General features: G+C 33.7%; 1 protein-coding gene across 1 annotated transcript in view; it reads right to left on the bottom strand.

Annotated features, from left to right (window-relative positions):
• Positions 1 to 314: 314 nt before the first annotated feature.
• LOC126264920 (uncharacterized) overlaps positions 315 to 20,485 on the bottom strand; it is a 31,505-nt gene continuing 11,334 nt past the window's right edge. The window contains exons 2-4 of the mRNA XM_049964682.1: positions 1,568 to 1,825; positions 503 to 1,462; positions 315 to 368 (exon numbers count right to left, since the gene is read on the bottom strand). Coding sequence (XP_049820639.1) covers positions 315 to 368; positions 503 to 1,462; positions 1,568 to 1,825 — 1,272 coding nt within the window. The remainder of the gene's footprint in view (positions 369 to 502; positions 1,463 to 1,567; positions 1,826 to 20,485) is intronic.

Genomic DNA, 20,485 nt, shown 5'->3' with positions numbered 1-20,485 from the left:
CAGCGGTAATAGTTCTCGAAGAAGAGAACTCGCTTCCAACCCTGGAACGAAAGGAGCGGTTGGAAAGGAAAGAGCGGATAGTGCCGATCAGATAAGAAGGAAAATTTAACGAAGCCAGTTTGTGTATTAGACCAGCGTGCCAAACCCTGTCAAATGCCTGCTTGACATCAAGGAGCAACATGATACCATGCTGCCCCTTGTTACGCCTTCCAGCCATGTCCTCAGTCACTCGCAAAATCTGATGACCGGTACCATGGCCTCGACGAAATCCAAACTGAGCGTTCGGCAGGATGTACTGGTCAGCCATAAATTCCTCAAGCCGAGTCCGAATAACCTGCTCCGCCACCTTGCTTAGCGAAGAAAGGAGGCTAATGGGACGATAACTGCTAGCAAGGTGGGCAGGTTTGTTGGGTTTTAAAATGGACACTACCGTCGCCACCTTCCATGCCGACGGGAAGTAGTGGAGACGGAGCATCGCATTTATAATGTTAGTAAGCATTACCACCTGAATGGTAGCAAGCTTCTTAAGGGCCACGTTGGGGATGGTGTCTGGGCCGGGACTTTTCCGGTTATTGAGGGCTTTAAGGATACCTCTGTCTTCGCTGGGAGAAGTAGGAAGAATGTCACTATCAGGTTTTGGGAAAGTCATAGAGTCCACCTGACGGCTGATGGAGTTGTGCTCTACAACAAACCCAGGAAGACTGGCGTTTGGAGAGCATTGCCGCTCAAGGGAGTCTGCAAACACCTCCGCTTTATCCTTGTCCAGGACGACTTTGATGCCATCATGAACAAGGTGCGGAAAGCGCATACGCCTCCCTCGGATAGACCTTATGACTTTCCAGGTCCGACGAGGATGGAGTTCGGCCTCTGCTATGAACTCCTGGAACGAGGAACTCCGGAGTTCAAGCAGGCAGGCCCGGACCTCACGGCTCAGGGCGTTGTACCGGGCCTTGATGAAGGGGTCCCGAGTACGCTGCCAAAGTTTCCTGCTACGGTTTTTCTTCCTGATGAGGGTGACAACCTCGCCAGGAAGACTATGCTGCTTGCACATGTTAGGGCAAGCATGCGTCGACCGTTCTAAGGCTGTCAGGATGTCATTTGACAGCCTATCCACTTCACCGTCTATATCCCTTTCAGAGTTCAAAATCCTGCACCGCAAATCGGTGGTTTCCATTAAATAACGGAATTGCAACCAGTTGGTTTTCCTCTTACGAGGCTCCCACTGGCAACAATTCTCGTTAAGTGCCAGTGAGACCGGGTTGTGGTCCGAAGACAACACCTGGTGGTTAATGACCTCCGGCACCTCTGTGATGTTTTTGCAGAGGAAAATGGAAAGGATATCAGGTCGGCATGGGGGACTATCAGGGAAGTGGTTTGGCGTCTCGATGGTTTCCACCGAGAACCGGTAGTCCAGTGACGCCCGCAGCAGGAAACCGCCGTTGGTGTTAGATTTTACACAACCCTACGCTGTGTGCTTACTGTTGAAGTCCCCAGCAATGACTGTACGACAGTTGGGATGCAGGATGGATAGGAGATTGAGTCAGGAAACTCTCTCAGTCGGTCGAACATATGCCGAGACAATCCTAATCGGACCACTTTCTAGGGCGAGTTCGACTCCAATCGACTCGCCCATAAAGAGGGACGTATCGATCCTCTGGTGCCTGATGGAGTTCCGGATCAGAATGCCAACCCCTCCACCTGCTCCAGAAAAACGATCAGCCCGGAGGATAGAGTATCCTGGGATAAAGAATCCCATGTCCGGTTTTAGGAATGTCTCCTGCAGACAAACGACATCAGCTTCAGAGCCTCTCAAAAACTTATTCTCCTGTTTTAAGAAATTGTTAGTAAATAATTTCATTACTTATTCCATATGGTATTAGTCAAGCCTTAACCATTATGTTAAACCCTACACATTTTCCATTTAAAATCAATCCATTGATGTTAATCATCAAATTTGACTCTTTTAAGAAATTATGTGTTATGAATTACATCTGAAATAAATTGATGGGGTGTATGTAGTTGTTGAGTTTTTGAATGATGAGATACCTAGTGTTCTCAAGTTTCACTGCATCTCTTGAATGTTGAAATTGTTAATATTTCAAATTAAGTTGTAGGAACAACGCATATGTAGAGTTACTACCACGATTTTAACATATTTTTAAAGCAAGTATGGAGCATATAGGTAAAGCAAGTAAATTGTGACTCACTTCTTGAATGTCTATAGGAGCATAAACTTTCTTTTCAATTCTGATATTATTATTATTATTATTACACATATTTTAGAAGAATACTGCTTAATAGGATACAAGGGTCCGCGATGTTTGGTAGTATAAAATACCTTCATTCTATGATCAGTATCGCGAATAAGCAGAACGAAAATACTCCATCTTTAGTTCTCGATGTTGTCAGTGTGTTGTCAAAACACGCATACTGTCAAGAAAATATGGAGACACCAAAAATATATATGCACCAAAGTAGATGAAAATTTTAGCAGAACTGCAAATGATAAAGCCATTAATTATAAGTTTCAACCGAACAAAGATTGCAAATCAATATTTACGCAGAAAATTGTAAAATAGAAATTACTATTTTATGATTTGGTTTATAAGTTGTGTTGATATTATTTGAATTTGTCATCCAGACATGAGGAATCTAAATAATTTGCGATATAAAATTATCAAATATGGAAAGATTAGTATATCATTTGAGGGTGATAACCAATGTTGAAAAAGAAAATTTCAGTGTTGAAATATGTCGCTCAGTTATTCAAGCTGAGAGAATCACCTACGTGAATTTACTGTTGATTTAAAAAGGTGAAATATTTAAACAGTTACAAAAATAGCAACTTACTGTCTGAAGGTTTAGATTACGTGTCCTGAAAGTCACTGAAATCCAATCATTTGCAGATCTCTCGTCTACATTTATTTCAAGTTTCAATAGCAACCAATTGTTTGTTAAAAAAAACATTTATGTTGCTAAGATTACGTTTCCTTATGACATATGTCAGAAGTATTTAATTTAGAAAAAAAGTTGTCTTCTCCCAAGCAAAACTTGATTTGATTCTTATATTGTATTTCACCAAATTGTGGTTCAGTTATATCTTTTCTTATAATTCTATTCGTTTTAATCCACAGTGTCAGCAAATTGACAGAACAAAGGAATATCGTGATGATTTTTCGATTTGTTATAATATTGTTGATGGTAGAACTGTTTCGAATCAATCTCATCCTTATATTTCAACCTACACTGGAAGACTACAAATGAGATTCACAAATAATTAAATATAACTTAACTTTACAAATAAAATTACTTAGTTTAACTTAAGTCGAAAATTTAGTTTGGTGTTATAAAATGGTTTCGACACATTGTCGATTTTTTCAACCTCCAATTATTCAGTAGAAAGATTTACAGCTATATACAACATAATTATTTATGATATAAACATAATTATTTAGGAAACGCATTTACCGTCATAAAGTACAGATTACAATAGGAAAAATTTCTTCGCCACAATTATAAAATTATAATTATTATAAACATGCTTAATTCTCAAAATGAAAGTACCTGCTTTATACACAGACAGATATGTGGAACTCCAAAGGGAACATTCCAGTCCTCAGCCTTTTTGGTAGAACTTTTGGTAATCCTGTTTTCTTCTTTATTGGGATTTTTTCTTGTACTTTTTTTGATTTCTTGGATTTTTTTTTTCATATTGCCCGATATCGTGTGGCTTTGTCATAGCTCATTTCATCTTCATTTATATGATAGTAATCAGTTTGTCAATGTGTAACTAATTCCTGATGTCCAACGAATCGTCGAAATAGTTTATTTGTTTTCTATTTAAATTAAATAATTTAATTGTGTGTGTTTTAGCATAAAATATATCATTAATTTTAAAAATCTTGAATACAGATGAAAATTATACGTACAATTAAATCCAATTCTTGGACCACTAGAATCTTTCCACCATTTGCCTTTTACATAGTGCTTTCAGATTTCAATCTTAATTTATTGAATTTATTCTGAAAACAAATTATGTATAAGAGAGGTATGTTTCGATATGAACTGATTAAAGTTTGGTGGTAACCAAATAAAGAAATCTATTTGTGCTACTTGATTTTATGAAAAATATTTAAATTTGTTTATGACAACGAAATTCAAATATCTGCAAAGGAATAACGAATTGTTAATGTCATAAGCCCTTTATAGAACAACTTAAGAAACATAGTTCTTAAATATTTTTACAGGTCGATCAAGTTGGAACATATTTTATAAAATTTCATAAGATTTGTGCTCACAATCATTAACATCCATTTTGCTAAAAAGTAAATCCCAATCAACTAATGATAAGTGATAGTTTAATGAGTAAACCTCAGAACTCATGAAACCACTAAACTCATCATTAGTCCAATTCACTCGGGGCAGGTTTCAATCTCCAGTTACTAAAAATATATCCACTGATGCACAATGATTGGAATAAAAATCAGAACCAGATGCTGGTAAACTGTTCCAATTATTCACTTTTGGCTTTTGACCTTAATGGATATAAAGACTTCCAGTACTTTCTTGTCCTTTCGGTGAGCACAGGGGTGCGTCATCATCAGACGATTTCGACATCACCTTTATAGGCGTGACCCACTTCGTGGAAAACTTGCGTTTTGGAGGTGTGGGGTGGCTAGTTGGGAGAAAGGATTGGTGTTAGAAGTAGGAGTATTTCCAGGATTTACCGAAGGTGTCTGCAGTTTAGCAGACAGCTTACTGCATTACATACTTTCATTCGTTGTAGTTCACCCTCTAGTTCCGATATTTTAATCTTAAGGCCTCTTGAAGCACCGGCAGACTTTTGGGTTTTATTGAGATTTTCACTTGGCTTGTCTTTTCTCCTCAAACTACACATAGTTTATTGATTTAGTAACAGATATATATATATATACGATGCACCCCACCAGTTTTGTCCTTCAGACACGGCGCCCAAGTCGTGCCGGTTCGAATATCCGTACCGATACGACGATCCCCGACTGAGACCGTCCCGATTCACATCCAGGACAATGCAGTAAGTTTTCTTTTGTTTTTTAAATTTTATATAAATGTCCTTAGATACATACTTTATTGTCACTCATGGTTAATCATAATAAAATCTATAAATAAATAAAAATTTATCTGAGTTTGAATCCGAATATAAACGCACACTGGTAAAAAGTAATAATTTTCAAGGAAATAAATAATATACATTAGGGCAAATTTTAATATTGATAAGATTTAGATGATTGAGATAATGTTAGAAATTGTTCAGTGTTCAAATTTATGTATATTGAATTGAATTAAAGCAAAAAGATCAATACACTAACATTTAGAAAAAAGGTTTCATAGAAAAGAAACACTTAAATTAGTTTGGCAAAATTCTGAAGACTGATATGGAATACGGTTCGTATTCTTTGACAACTCATTGACAATCTTGACAACTGATCTTTGTGTAATTTTGTTTTGTTCGGTATCCGATCCCATAATGCTCTTTGGCGAATTACGGAAAGAGGTTATTTCAATCTGCCAAATTGTGCGGAATGTGGATCGTATAAATATTACTGATGCTGACCCAGCGAACTAAATATAATAATATGCTTTCCTTAGTTAACTTAATGCTGTCTTGTTAACCCTAATTAGTTTACTTGAAGCATTCTTCTAAAAAAAATCTAATTTACAGCGCAATGTAGCTTACACTATTATAAAGAATGAAAAATTTTGACACTACTTAAAACAAATAATGTTTCATCTCCTCTTGGGAAGCCAATTGTAACTGATGCGATGAGCTGGTTGGAGTGCACTAAAACTACACATAAACTGTTAAAATTGTAATTTGTGCGCCTGTGGACAGTTAAGTTGTAATTTTAACACTAAATTCTTAAATATAAATTATTCTTGAGAAATAATAAATTCTTTTAAGCCCAGAAAGGCTTATTTACTGAGAAAAGTAATAAAGTTAACCTAAAACGTCAATACGACATTTGAAAGGTGATTTCTCGTAACATCTGGAATAAGGGTTCTTAAATTGTCAGCAAACAATCAATTGGCATTAATTGAAAAGTTAACCGGCCGAGATAATTACGTAACCTAGCGATTTGCTGTAAATACACATCTACAGTAAGAGAAGTTGTGAACTGCATAAAACCCCCCACATATGTCATTGTGGACACAAAACGAGACTCAAAGGCAAAAACTAAGATAAATTTACTAGTTGACTCAATAAATTACGTGCACATACAAGAGAGTAGTACTGCAAAATAAGTATGGGATAACTCTTGGTTGACACGCTGTGATGGGCTGCTGCATGATCTCTGTAATACTTCACTTACTGCATGTTAAAACGTAGAGAAATATGTGAGCATAATAATGTGTACTGCTCACAAGCTCAGAAACATTGGTTTCGAAGTTGACGATGAATGGCTATTTACAGTGCTACTCTCCAGTCTGCTAGAATCCTATCAACCAATGATTATTGCTATTGAAAGCTCCGGCATGAAGATAACTTCAGTTTCTGTGAAATCAAAACTATCACAAGATGTTAAACAACCTGAAAGTGACTCAACAGTATTGTCAGTCATCAAGAAAACAACCAACAACCAAGTAAGGATTCAAGGTGCTACACTTGTAACAAGTAAGGTCATAAAAGTCCTCAAATGCAAATCCAGGACCAAGAATGTTCAACAAAAAGCAAGTAGTTCATCATATGCTGTTGTGTTTGAGGCAACATCCAGCCAAAATGATCCATGGCAAGTGGCTTCCGGTGCATCGTCACACATGACAAGACGTAAGAACATGCTTGAAAATATGACTCTGTCATACATAAAATCAGAGTCGCAGACAACAAAGTATAATCTGTGCAATGCTCAGTATAAGTGAGGTTGGACCATTATGACGATGAAGGTCAAAACAAAAAGGTGCTTTTTCCAAAAGTATTATGTGTTCCTAATCTGGCAACAGATTTATTGTCTCTAAGTCAGATTATTTGCGGTGGTCGCCAAGTAAAACTTGACGGAACAGGCTGTGTTATGTGAGGGTCGACTGGAATAGTATTAGGACTAGCATTAGTCTTTTCAAATCTGTTTAAAATTTGTTCCACATAAATACTAAAACTTTCTATTTGCATTCCCAAAAAATTACTTGGGGTTTCCATTATTTTAATTCCAATATGTGTTTTTCAGTTTTTTTTAAATTAATTTAGTTCTGATTCATCAATTGAGAATAACAGGCCATCATCAACATAGGCACAACTAGCATTTCTTCTTACTGAAATCAAATTTACTTGAAAGAAGGCAACTTTTTTTAAATTACATATTTCGAATATGGTTTAATTGGACATTGGATGTGTTGTTTATATTGTAACGTCTGGCATATGTCACAAGGAAACGTAATCTTAGCAACATAAATGTTATTTTCTTTTATTTGATAAACAAAATTCTTTCGTTGCTACTGAAACTTGAAAGTTCGTGATTTCCGTGATTTTTCAGGACTCGTAATCGAAACCTTCAAACAAAAAGTTGCCATTATTGTAATTGTTTAAATATTTCACTTTTTTAAATCAACAGTAAATTATCGTGGTTGATTCTTTCAGCTTGAATTAGTGAGCGACAATTTTTCTCTTTCACCTTTGGTTGGGTTATCACTCTCCCACAACACTAAGATACCAATGTTTCCATATTTGCTAATTTTATGAAGAAAATTATTTAGATTCCTCATGTTGGATGACAAGTTCAAATAATGTCAACACAACTTTTAAACCAAATCATGAAATATTGATTTCTATTCTACAATTTTCTGCGTAAAGATTTGCAATCTTTTTACAGTAGAAATTTATAAGTAATAGCATTTTTTGTTGGTTTGTTACATATATATTTTTAGTGTCTCCACGGTTTCTTGAGTGTTCCTAACGAGTACGCACGTTTTGACAACTCTCTGACAACTTAGTCAACTAATGTTGGAATATTTTTGTTCTGGTTAATTGCTGATCTTATAATCGCGATACCGATTATAAAAAGAGGTTATTTTATACGACAAAGCATCGCAGAGCCTGGGATCCTATTAACCAGTATTTTTCTAAATATCTACTTTATAGTGCAACAAGGGCAACATAATTAAAAGGAACGCTTACACTATTATAGACATTCAAGAAGTGAGACACGATTACTTCTTTTACTTATATGTTCCATACTTGCTTTAAAAATGTGTTAAAATCGTGGTAGTAACTCTCCATATGCGTTGAATTGTAAATGGAGTTCTTAGGATGCTTTATTTAAATTTGCAATTTGTAAAAAGAAATAATTTTTGAGGGTATTAGAGAGTTTGTTGAATAACCCGAAAAGTTTTGACATTGACAGAATTTAGAAGGGCGTGACAACTAAGTTGACTTATTAATTACTAGTCAGTAATAGATGATGTTAACAGAGAAATGGAAAGATTAAATATTTCTACTCATAATTTCTTCTTCAACAATAACGCATACTTTAAGCTGGAATTTATATGCTAAATTACTGTCCATCCCATTTAAAAATTGTTCTGCAATCAGTGCTTTTTAATAATATCTGTATTCTTGAACCTCTGTGTTTGAACTCTTTCAGCACCAGAATATTCACCAGCTTTTCTTTTACATTTACGCAAATTCATTTTAGTTTGAGCCAAACCAACTTTTCTAGATAAACTACCGCCTAATCTATTACACATTTCTAAATTTCAAACATATTACATTAAAACATTTTACCTAAAGTGTAACTTTCGAAAATAGTGTTGATTTATTTTTTTTAAAAAACTAATCACTTTATATTACAATCGTTATGATTATCTACAGTGGAAAACTTACTTGACAACTCCAGCCCAGTTAGTTAAGCAAACAATAAATCATGGCAGATTCTATCAAATGCCTTTTAAAAGTCTGTATAAACAATATCAACCTGTAAATGATAACTGTCGAATTGTTATAAATAAGAAGGTTGGTCGCAGAAGATTTACATTTGCAAAATCCGTGTTGACTCTCATTTATAATATTTTGGAACTATGGCCAAAATAATTAGGAAATGAATTTTTTTGGACAATTATGGAATACAAAACATTTTTCATACAGGCCTAAATTTGTTACAAGTAAACTATCTCCATTCTTTAAGGTAGGTATAATAAATGAATTTTTCTGTGCATTAGGAAATAAAGCACATTTTAAAAACAAGGTAAAGTTCATGGTTAGAGGCTTTGTTAATTATAATCCACAATTCATTCAATACTGTAGAAGGAATATCATAAGGACCTCTATTACTAGATAAATCTGACTTCTGAGTTCATTAAAAACATCAATCTGGAAAAAATTATTATTATTTTTTGAATATAAACAAAAATATTTCATGACAAAACGATATTGTTTAAATTTGTGTTTGCATTGAAAGCTAAAAAATGAAACAAACAGCTCACGTGTAAAGAGTAAATACTTATTTCTTTTGTAGTTTTCGTCTTTTCAACGACGAAATTGTTAGTTACCAAATAATTGTTCAAGTTCAGTTTTGAAATCAAATTACATTGTGTACATATTCAGGTTCCAACAGCAATGAAGGCGATATGTTTATTAATCAAAAGTAAAACATACTTTTGTTGTCTGAAGAATATGCAATGCTTTAATACAATTCAATATACATAAATTTGAACACTAAGGAAATTGGGTACCTCTGGAAACGTCGGCAGACTTTTGGGTTTTATTGAGTTTTTCACTTAGCTTGTCTCTTTTCCGGACACTACACATAGTTTATTGATTTAGTAACCGATGTTACCAGCCAAATTAACAACCCTTCTCTTTCGAATTTGGTAACTATTATAACTAAATTCAAACAGAAGAATGACAAACAACTCACACCAAAATTGTTACTATCAACAATATTCCCTGGTTGCTAACCACACTTTGAACAATTGACAAAAGTTGCTAACAATAAAAGACTTTTCTGTCGTTACCAATGGCAGCGGTAACGATCGTCATTTATCCAAGTTTGGGTAGCAACCACTGAAACCTGTCCATCTTTTGTCTGAATTTAGTTAGTTACTAAATTCAGACAAATAAAAAAAATTGTTTACTCGGTTGGTAACCTTGGTTACCAATTCAAGAAACAACTGAATTAAGTTTTGGTTTTCGTACTATAAACAAATTAATAACTGAATTAGCGGTCATGAAATGCGAAAACAGCAAGCGTGCCTGCAAGGAGTTCGAGTGCTTCAGAGTCCTATTGGGACCACACGGCACTTCGCCAGTTCCATTTCAGAATAAGTTCCTATTAAGAGACAAAAACGGTGAAATAAGAAACTGAAAAAGCGCCTCAAATCCAGGTTCGATTGTCAGAAAGACACAGCTAATTATTGTAAAGCCCCAGTTTTGATCGGCTGCATTAGACTACATTAGACTACCAATTAATTCTCAGTATCGTGTGGGGACTTTAAACATTTTTAAATCTCTGTTAACTTTTGAGTGGCAGTCATAGGGTGTTTTAACTGGATTGTAATCTATCATTCTGAATTTCTCTAAAATATATTTTTTTTGTTTAAGTGTTACTCCTTTCTTGCTTTGGTTAATTTCTATTCCAAAAAACACTTAGCATTCTTTGATCTTGATTTCTCAGCTAATTTTCTCTTAATTTCATTACCAGTTTGTTTTTCGACAGTTCTTTAGTACTCCTTAAATTTTTCAAGAAATTCTCCTTTTGACATGAGAAAATACACCTAAATGTTAGAAGATATCTTGTTCCACCACTGGTTCTGACTCGCATTGGTCCGCAGATGTCTGAATGAACAATATTCAGTAACTGCTTACTTCTTACTTCTCTGTCAGTAAAGGGTATCCTTGCTTGTTTACCTCGTTGACATATGTCACACCACGTGGGTAATTTATCGTTATCCAATTTTATTTATACTTAAATAAATATTATATATAAAATATATAAAATAATTGTTCCAATAGTGCCGGTCCATTTGAAGCATGGATTGACTCCAATTTCAATCTTTGGGAATCTCGCATCCTTTGATACTCTTGAGGTCCGATGGGCTTATGCATAGGATTATGTCCGCATTTACCATTTTATCTTATTTACATCCACGTTTTAAGCGCTGATTCACTTTTTGTGTCACCCTGACATATAACTGGCTTTGATACTTCACCATTAACGAAATCCCAGGTATCGATTTTGGTAAGTAACGCCTCTACCTGAATCCGCTTCGTGTCGAAATTTTCTTTGGATAGAAGTTCAATTCTTGTCCCACACATCGCCATCTCGAGTTCCATGTTTCGATAGTACGGACCTACGTTATAACTCATAGTACATGAGAATTAAGCTTGTTTATTCTAATTATAATTTTAGAATAGTGACGAAGTTATTCTTCCTTAAAATTTAATCTCTACTGAAATCAGTAAATGTGTTTCCTAAAATTATGTCGCATATATCATTTAAGTACTTCTTTCCACTAACTAATTGGAAGTTAAAATTAATTAAATTAACCACAAAACTTAAACAAAGTAGTTTTATTTGGAAAGTTATATTATATTTAAATATTTGGGAACCACATTTATAGTCATTTAGTGTAAGTTGAAAAATAAGGATGAAATTGATTCGGAACAGTTCTACCATTAAAGTTATTATAACTCATCTCGACATTTCTTTGCTCTGACAATTTGTTGACACTGTGGATTCAAACAAATAGAATTAAAACAAAAAATATAACTGAACCACAATTTGATGTAATTTTAATACAATATAAGATCAAATCAAATTTATTTGAAAGAGGACAACGTGTTTCCAAACCACATATTTCGAATTAGGTTTAATTGAATTAACCATAACTCTTGCCTATAATTGGACAGGCTGACATACATCATAAGGTGACGTAATCTTCCTTCGTTGCTACTGAAACATGAAAGATTGCAAAATGTCACTCAATACAACACTCACTCCAAAATGTTCGTTAATTTTGTAATAACTAATTAATTAAAATTTTATTTATGTGTATATACATCAGTCAAGTTACTTGTTTTCAATTTCATCCCCCACCTCTCTTAGCAGAAAAATATATTTCTGCATTTAAGTATAAAGTTAATGAAAACAATTTCTATTCACATGTTAATGATCTGACAGATTCACAGACAGTATTCCTTTGATGGAAAATAAATGTCGTCGAGACATCTACAACTGATTTGATTTCAGTGACTCGTAATCGGAACCTTCGGACAGTAGGTTGCTATTATTGTAACTGTTTAAATATGTCACCTTTTTAAATCAAAAAATAATTCACGTAGTTGATTCTTTAAGCAAGAATTAGTGAGCGGCAAATTTCAACTAGGTACTGAATTTCTCTCTTTCACGTTTGGTTGGATTATCACCCTCAAACAACACTAAGATACCAATCTTTCTAATTTTGCTAATTTTATGTCAAAATTTATTTAGATTCCTCATGTCTAGATGACAAGTTCAAATAATGACAACAAAATTTATAAACAAAATCAAATCACAATTTTCTGTGTAAAAATTTGCAATCTTTGTTGAAATGAAATTTATAATTAATAACTCTATCATTTGTAATTTTGATGAAATTTTCATCTACTTTAGTGCATGTATATTTTAAGTGTCTCCACGTTTTCTTGAGAGCTCGTAACCACTACACACGTTTTGACAATTTGCTGACAAATTAGACAACTTGGGCATGTTGGGGTATTTTCATTCTGCTTAGTTGCTAATCTTATAATCGCGATTATAGGAACCTGGGATCATATTAAGTAGTATTTTTCTAAAAAATCTACTTTACCGTGCAATAAGGTAAAACATAACTGGAAAGAAATATAAACATTCAAGAGGTGACACACAATTTACTTGGTTTACCTATATGCTATATGCAGAATTTTAACATCTACTACATGTCTGATCGGTATTCTAAATAAATGATTTTCTAAGTAAATTGCGTCTCAATACTTGACTCTGTTATAGCGTAAGCTTTATTTTCAAGAATAAGATATTTTTTCGCATTGTAAATTAAATTATATCAACAGAATGCCACACAGTTAACTGTGACAGGAAAATAGCTCCTCGATTATTATTATTGGATCCTGTGTTCAGAATATCTCGACAATTTAGAATAACAACTTTGTATACTTGGTAAGGCCATTATAAAATCGTCCAACAAGCAAAATCTCCAACATCAGTTGACAGTTAGTTGTCAAAACACACGTACAGAACCAGAGTTCTCAAAAACTTATTCTCTCGTTTTAAGAAATTGTTAATAAATAATTTCATTATTTATTCCATATAGTATTATTCAAGTCTTAACCATTAATTTAAACCACACACATTTTCCATTTAAATTTGATTCACTGATGTTAATCATCAAATTTGACTTTCATTAGAAATTATGTGTTATTCCTCATGAATTACATCTGAAATAAATTAATGGCGTGTATGTAGTTGTTGATTTTTTGAATGGTGAGACACCTACTGTTCTAAAGTTTCGCAGCATCTCTTGAATGTTGAAATTGTTAAAATTTTAAATTAAGTTTTGGGAACAGTTGTAAATAACAGATGCTAGGTTACAACAAGTGTTCTATTGTTTTTTAAATTTGGATTCCCTTAGATACATAATTTATTGCAGTTAATCAAGGCGGAATATTGTAACAATTACATTAATAACGAAATATATCTATTTTAGAGCTCTGATTTCAAATAGTGTTAATTAATTATGAAATTCTCGGAAATCAAGCCACATGAAAATTTCCCGTGGGCTTTAATTTTGCTGGATCAAAATATTACCATATCATATCATATTTAAAGTTCACTCAAATAAAGTTAGGTCATATGATATATTAACAAAACACTAAAATGTCTTTGAAACTGTAAAAAAGAATCCCGGTTTGTATATATATCAAAAGTTAACCAAAGTTATACAATATTACAGAGTACAGAGAGTTTTTAGTGTAAAATATCGTGTTATATATACCGCCCCTTTGGTTGACTGAATCAACGCACTACAACGCCGTATAATCATATTGAGACATCCCTAATTAAAAATCGCTCCGTTATTTTCCTTCTTACAAAAAAATCTTTGGTCACTGTGTTTTTCATTCTCTTCTACAATATGATTTATTCAATCAATTTTTGAAGATAATTTTTGCAATACCCTCAAAAATTATTACTTTTTACAGATTGCAAATTTAAATAAAGTATCTTAAGAACTCCATCTACATCCCAACGCATATGGAGAGTTACTACCACGATGTTAACATATTTTTGAAGCTAGTATGAAGCATACAGGTAAAGCAAGTAAATTGTATCTCACTTCTTGAATGTCTATAAGAGCATAAACTTTCATTTCAATTATGATATACGTTATTACAGATATTTTAGAAGAATACTGCTTAATAGGATACAAGGCTCCGCGATGTTTGATTGTATATAATAACTTCTTTCCATGATCGGTATCGCGATTATATGATAACCGAATAAGCAGAACGAAAATACTACAACTTTAGTTCTCGATGATGTTGTCAGTGTTTTGTCAAAACATGCCTACTCCCAAGAAAATATGGAAACACTAAAAATATATATGCACTAAAGTAGAGATGAAAGTTTTAACAAAGCTGCAACAGATAAATCTATTAATTATAAATTTCAACCCAACAAAGATTGCAAATCTTTATTTCCCCAGAAAATTGTGAAATAGTGTGAATCACTATTTCATGATTTGGTTTAAAAATTGTGTTAACATTATTTGAACTTGTCATCCAGACATGAAGAATCTAAATAATTTGCGACATAAAATTATCAAATATGGAAAGATTGGTATATTAGTGTTGTTTGAGGGTGATAACTAAAGGTGAAGGAGAAAAATTCTTAAATTTTTAAAAAGGTGAAATATTTAAGCAGTTACAAAAATAGCAACTTACCGTCTGAAGGTTTAGATTACTAGCCCTGAAAGTCACTGAAATCAAATTAGTTGCAGATCCCTCTTTGACATTTATTTTCTACAAGTGATTAATATGTGAAAAGAAATTTTTTTTGTTAACTTTGTTAACTTTATATTTACATTAGAATAGATTGCTGCTAAGAGAAGTTTCAACTATTATAAGGTGAGGAATAGAATTGAAAACAAGATAACTAGCCTGATGTATATACACATAAATAAAATTTTAATTAATTTGTAATTACAAAATAAAACGAGTGGGTGTGTGATTGACTGACATTTTGCAAACTTTCAAGTATCAATAGCAACGAATTGTTTGTCAAAAAATAAAATAACATGTCAAATTACGTTTCTTTATGGCATATGTAAAAAGTATGTAATTTAGAAAAAAGTTGTCTTCTCTCAAGCAAATTTGATTTGATTCTTACATTGTATTGATATAACACAAAATTGTGATTCAGTTATATCGTTTCTTATAATTCGTTTTAATCCACGGTCTCAGCAAATTGACAGAGCAAAGGAATATCGTGATGATTTTTAAATTTGTTATAATATTTTTGATGGTAGAACTGTTTCGAATCAATCTCATCCTTGTATTTCAACCTACAGTGAATGACCATAAATGGGATTCCCAAATATTTAAATATAACATAACTTTACAAATAAAACTACTTTGTTTAACTTATGTCGATATTTTAATATTGGTTTGGTGTTATAAAATGGTTTCGACACATTGCCGATTTTTTCAACCTCCAATTATTCAGTGGAAAAATATACAGATATACACAACATAATTATTTAGGAAACACATTTTCCGTCATAAATTATAGATTAAAATATAAGCAAAAACTACTACGGCACAATTTTAATATTATAATTACTAAAAACGTGCTTAATTCTCAGATGTTAGATGAGTTGAAACGTATGCCCATACTGTGGAAAACTTTCCATAAAATGAAAGTAACTGCTTTATATACAGACAGATATGTGAAACTCCAACGGGAACATTCCAGTCCTCAGCCTTTTTGATAGAACTTTTGAAGACGGTTTCTTGGTAATGCTGTTTTCTCTGTTATTGTTATTTTTTCTTGTACTTTTTTCGGATTTCTTGCATATTTTTTCATATTTCATAGCCTCAGAGAAAATAGCATGCCCTCAATCTCCGGAGATCTATCTTTCAACACTCTAATCCGGAGATTGCATGCTTGCATGATATCCAACCCTGTGAATCCGACAGATACAAGAGACCTTGTCTCTTGGCTGTCTAGACTTCTGCGTCTCTTTGGGACATCTTTTCTTTACTATGTAGCGATTGTTACGTACCTCTTTAATTTTCCCTTCCCTCCAGGCCATGATCTTCGGATCGGTGCCCGGAGAGGGGTTTTTAGTCGGTAAAGTCCGGCACTACGTCTTGTAGATTTCCCCTTCTTTGCTCCAATAAAAAAATCATTATTTATTCTGAAAACAAACTAATGTGTTATTTTATGGAGCGTTATTCTGTGTTTAGTTGGGAATTCCTGTAAATATAAATAATGAATTTAGCCAAAACTATTCCCTAAAAATAACAGTTGGGTACGATCGGTTTCATTTCTAGCACTACTGTACAAAAGTATTTCTTCTAATTACCATTTTCAATGAGAAAGAACCTCATTAATAAAGAGAGAATATTTAACTATTAATTTTGAATTGAAGCGTAGGAGCAACTTCAGAGAGATGTGTTTCTTATGAAATAAAAGTTTGAAGTGATTAGAGTTTTGTGGTAAACAAATAAAGAAAATAAAGAAAACTTTTTGGTCTACTTTATTTTATGAAAAATATTGAAATATGTTTATATACAACGAAATTCAAATGTCTACAAATGAATAATGCATAGAAATTCAAACAAAATGGTCCTGTGGCATAGACAACTGGAGTACCTACATTGTAAAGGCGTACAGGATTTGTACAGAAAGCGACTGGTACACGGTAATAAATTGGATAATGATAAATTACCCATGTGGTGTGACAATGTCAACGAGGTGAGCAAGCAAGGAAACCCTTTACTGACAGAGAAGGAAGAAGTAAGCAGTTACTGAATGTTGTTCATTCAGATATCTGCGGGCCAATGCGAGTCAGACTCAGCGGTGGATCAAGATATCTTCTTACATTAATAGACGATTATAATAGGTGGTGCCAGGTTTTTTTCCATAAGTCAAACAAACTGGTAATGAAATTAAGAGAGAATTAGCTGAGAAATTGGAGATCAAAGATTGCTAGGTTTTTCTTTAGAATAGAAATTAACCAAAGTAAGAAAGGAGTAAGACTTAAACAAAAAAAATATATTTTAGAGAAATTCAGAATGGTAGATTGCAGTCCAATTAAAACACTGTATGACTGCCACTCAAAATTTAACAGAGATTTAAAACCATTCAAAGACCCCACACGATACAGAGAATTAATTGGTACTCTAATGTAACCGATCAAAACTGGGGCTTTACAATAATTAGCTGTGTCGTTGGATGTGGTTCCGCCTTCCTTTCTGCGAATAGAACCTGGATTTGAGCCTCCTTTTCCTTTTCTTATTTCACGGTTCTTGTCTTTTAATAGGAACTTTAATAGGGTCACTAAATAAAAACGAAAATATCACTACCAACACTCTGCCATTGATAACCACAGAAAAGTCTCTTATTGTTAGCGACTTATGTCAATTGTTCAAAGTGTGGGTAGCAACCAGGGAATATTGTTGAAAATTACAATTTTTTTTTTGAGTTGTTCGTCCTTCATTTGTCTGAATTTAGTTATAATAGTTACCATAATCGAAAGAGAAGAGTTGTTAATTTGTTAAACTATGTGTAGGGTCCGGAAAAAAGAAAAGCTAAGTGAAAAACTCAATAAAACCCAAACGTCTGCTGACGTTTCCAGAGGTACCCGATTTCCTTAGGAATAAAATTTTGGAACTAGAAGGTGAGAATACAGAGAGTGAAAGAGTGCTTACACAGCTTTGTCGTCTAAACTAGGGATACCATCGGTAAACACTGATAGTACCCCTACTCCTAACGCTAATCCCAAATTTTTATCCCAACTAGCCACCCCTACTCCTACAAAGACTCCCAGCTCCAAAACTCAGAAGACATCTTGGAACTCGGTCACTCCCAAGGAGGTGAGGTCGAAATTGTGAACCATTTATGGTTCAGTGTTGAAATTTTTGTATATTGAATTGTATTAAAGTATTTTAGACCAAGTACACTTAGAATTAGAAGAGCCTTCTGATAATTTTGTTTTGTTTGGTGTCCGATCCTATAATGCTCTATGGCGAATTACAGAAAGAAGTTATTTCAGTCTGCCAAAATGTGCGGAAAATGGGATCATATAAATATTAATCAAGGAGCTGACCCAGCTTACAAAATCCGATAATATGCTTTCCTTAGTTAACTTAATGCTGTCTTGTTAACCCTAATTAGTTTACTTGAAGCATTCTTCTCAAAAAAATCTAATTTACAGCGCAATGAAGCTTACGCTATTATTAAGAATTAAAAATTATAACACAACTTAAAACAAATAATGTTTCATCTCCTCTTGGGAATCCAATTGTAACTGATGCGATGACCTGTAGGAGTGTACTGAAACTACACATAAACTAATAAAATTGTAATTTGTATTGTGCGCCTGTAGACAGTTAAATTGTAATTTTAACACTAAATTCTTAAATATAAGTTTCTCTCCTGAAATAATAAATTCTTTTAAGAAAATTTAATAGGTTATGGAGCCAGAAAAGCCCAGGGAAGCCCAGAATGGCTTACTAACTGAAAAAAGTAATGAAGTTAACCTAAAACGTCAATACGACAATTGAAAAGTGTTTTCTCGTAGCATCTGGAATAAGGGTTCTTAAATTGTCAGCAAACAATCAATTGGCATTAATTGAAAAGTTAACCGGCCGAGATAATTACGTAACATGGCGATTTGCTCTAAAAACATACCTACAGCAAGAGGAGTTGTGGAACTGCATAGACCCCACCACATGTGTCATTGTGGACACAAAACGAGACACAAAGGCAAAAACTAAGATAAATTTACTAGTTGACTAAATAAATTACGTGCACATGCAAGAGAGTAGTACTGCAAAAGAAGTATGGGATACGTTTTCATAAGTATTTGATGACTCTTTGTTGACACGCTGTGATGGGCTGCTGCGTGATCTCTATAATACTTCACTTACTGTATGTCAAAACGTAGAGAAATATGTGAGCAAAATTATGTGTACTGCTCGCAAGCTCAGAAACATTGGTTTCGCAGTTGACGATGAATGGCTAGTTACATTGCTACTCTCCGGTCTACCAGAGTCCTCCTATCAACCAATGATTATTGCTATTGAAAGCTCCGGCATGAAGATAACTTCAATTTCTGTGAAATCAACATATCACAAAATGTTAAACAACCTGAAAGTGACTCAACAGTATTCTCAGTCAACAATAACAACCACAAGAAACAAAGTAAGTAAGGGTGCTACACTTGTAATAAGTAAGGTCATAAAAGTCCTCAAATGCAAATCCAGGACCAAGAATGTTCAACAAAAAGCAAGTAGTTCATCATATGCTGTTGTGTTTGAGGCAACATATAGCCAAAATGACCCATGGCAAGTGGCTTCCGGTGCATCGTCACACATGACAAGACATAAGAACATGCTTGAAAATATGACGGCTCCTGTCACACATAAAATCAGAGTCGCAGACAACAAAGTATAATCTGTGCAATGTTCAGTACAAGTGAGGTTGGACCATTATGACGATGAAGGTCAAAACAAAAAGGTGCTTTTTACAAAAGTATTATGTGTTCCTAAACTGGCAACAAATCTATTATCTCTAAGTCAGATTATTTGTGATGGTAGCCAAATAAAATTTGACGGAACAAGCTGTGTTATTATGAACAGCAGAAGTGAGGTAGTATCTTCCCACTGTGGCTTTATGTGAGGGTCGACTGGAACAGTATTAGGATTAGCATTAGTCATTTCAAATCTGTTTAAAATTTGTTCCGTATAAATACTAAAACTACTACTAAAACTCGTTTCGGTGTAGAGTCGAATTTTGCATTCCAGCAGCGAGGGAATTGTTTTAACCCATATAGTGACTTGTTCAATTTACATACCATGTTTTCGTCATGATCCAACCCTTCTTGTTAAATCATAAATAGGTGTGTTCAAGTTCTCCATATAAAAATGCTGTCTTTACGTCTAGATACTTGATTTTGTGATTATTTTGTACAGCCACAGATAGTAACAATCGTATTGAATCTCACCTGACTGTTTGTGCAAAAGTTTCCTGGTAATCAACACGTGACATTTGACCATATCATTTCACACACAGATGTGATTTGTAACGTGGTCATTAAATAAATGAATCACTGTCATTAAAGTTATTATAACAAATCGAAAAATCATCTCGATATTTCTTTTCTCTGTCAATTTGTTGACACTTTCGATTAAAACAAATAGAAATATATTAAAAATATAACTGAACCACAATTTGATGTAATATTAATACTATGCAAGAAA

Source organism: Aethina tumida, chromosome 1, assembly GCF_024364675.1.
Source record: "Aethina tumida isolate Nest 87 chromosome 1, icAetTumi1.1, whole genome shotgun sequence".
NCBI classification, from domain to species: Eukaryota; Metazoa; Arthropoda; class Insecta; order Coleoptera; family Nitidulidae; genus Aethina; species Aethina tumida.
The sequence above is the reverse complement of the archived record's forward strand: the minus strand, read 5'-3'. Positions and strand labels throughout refer to the sequence as shown.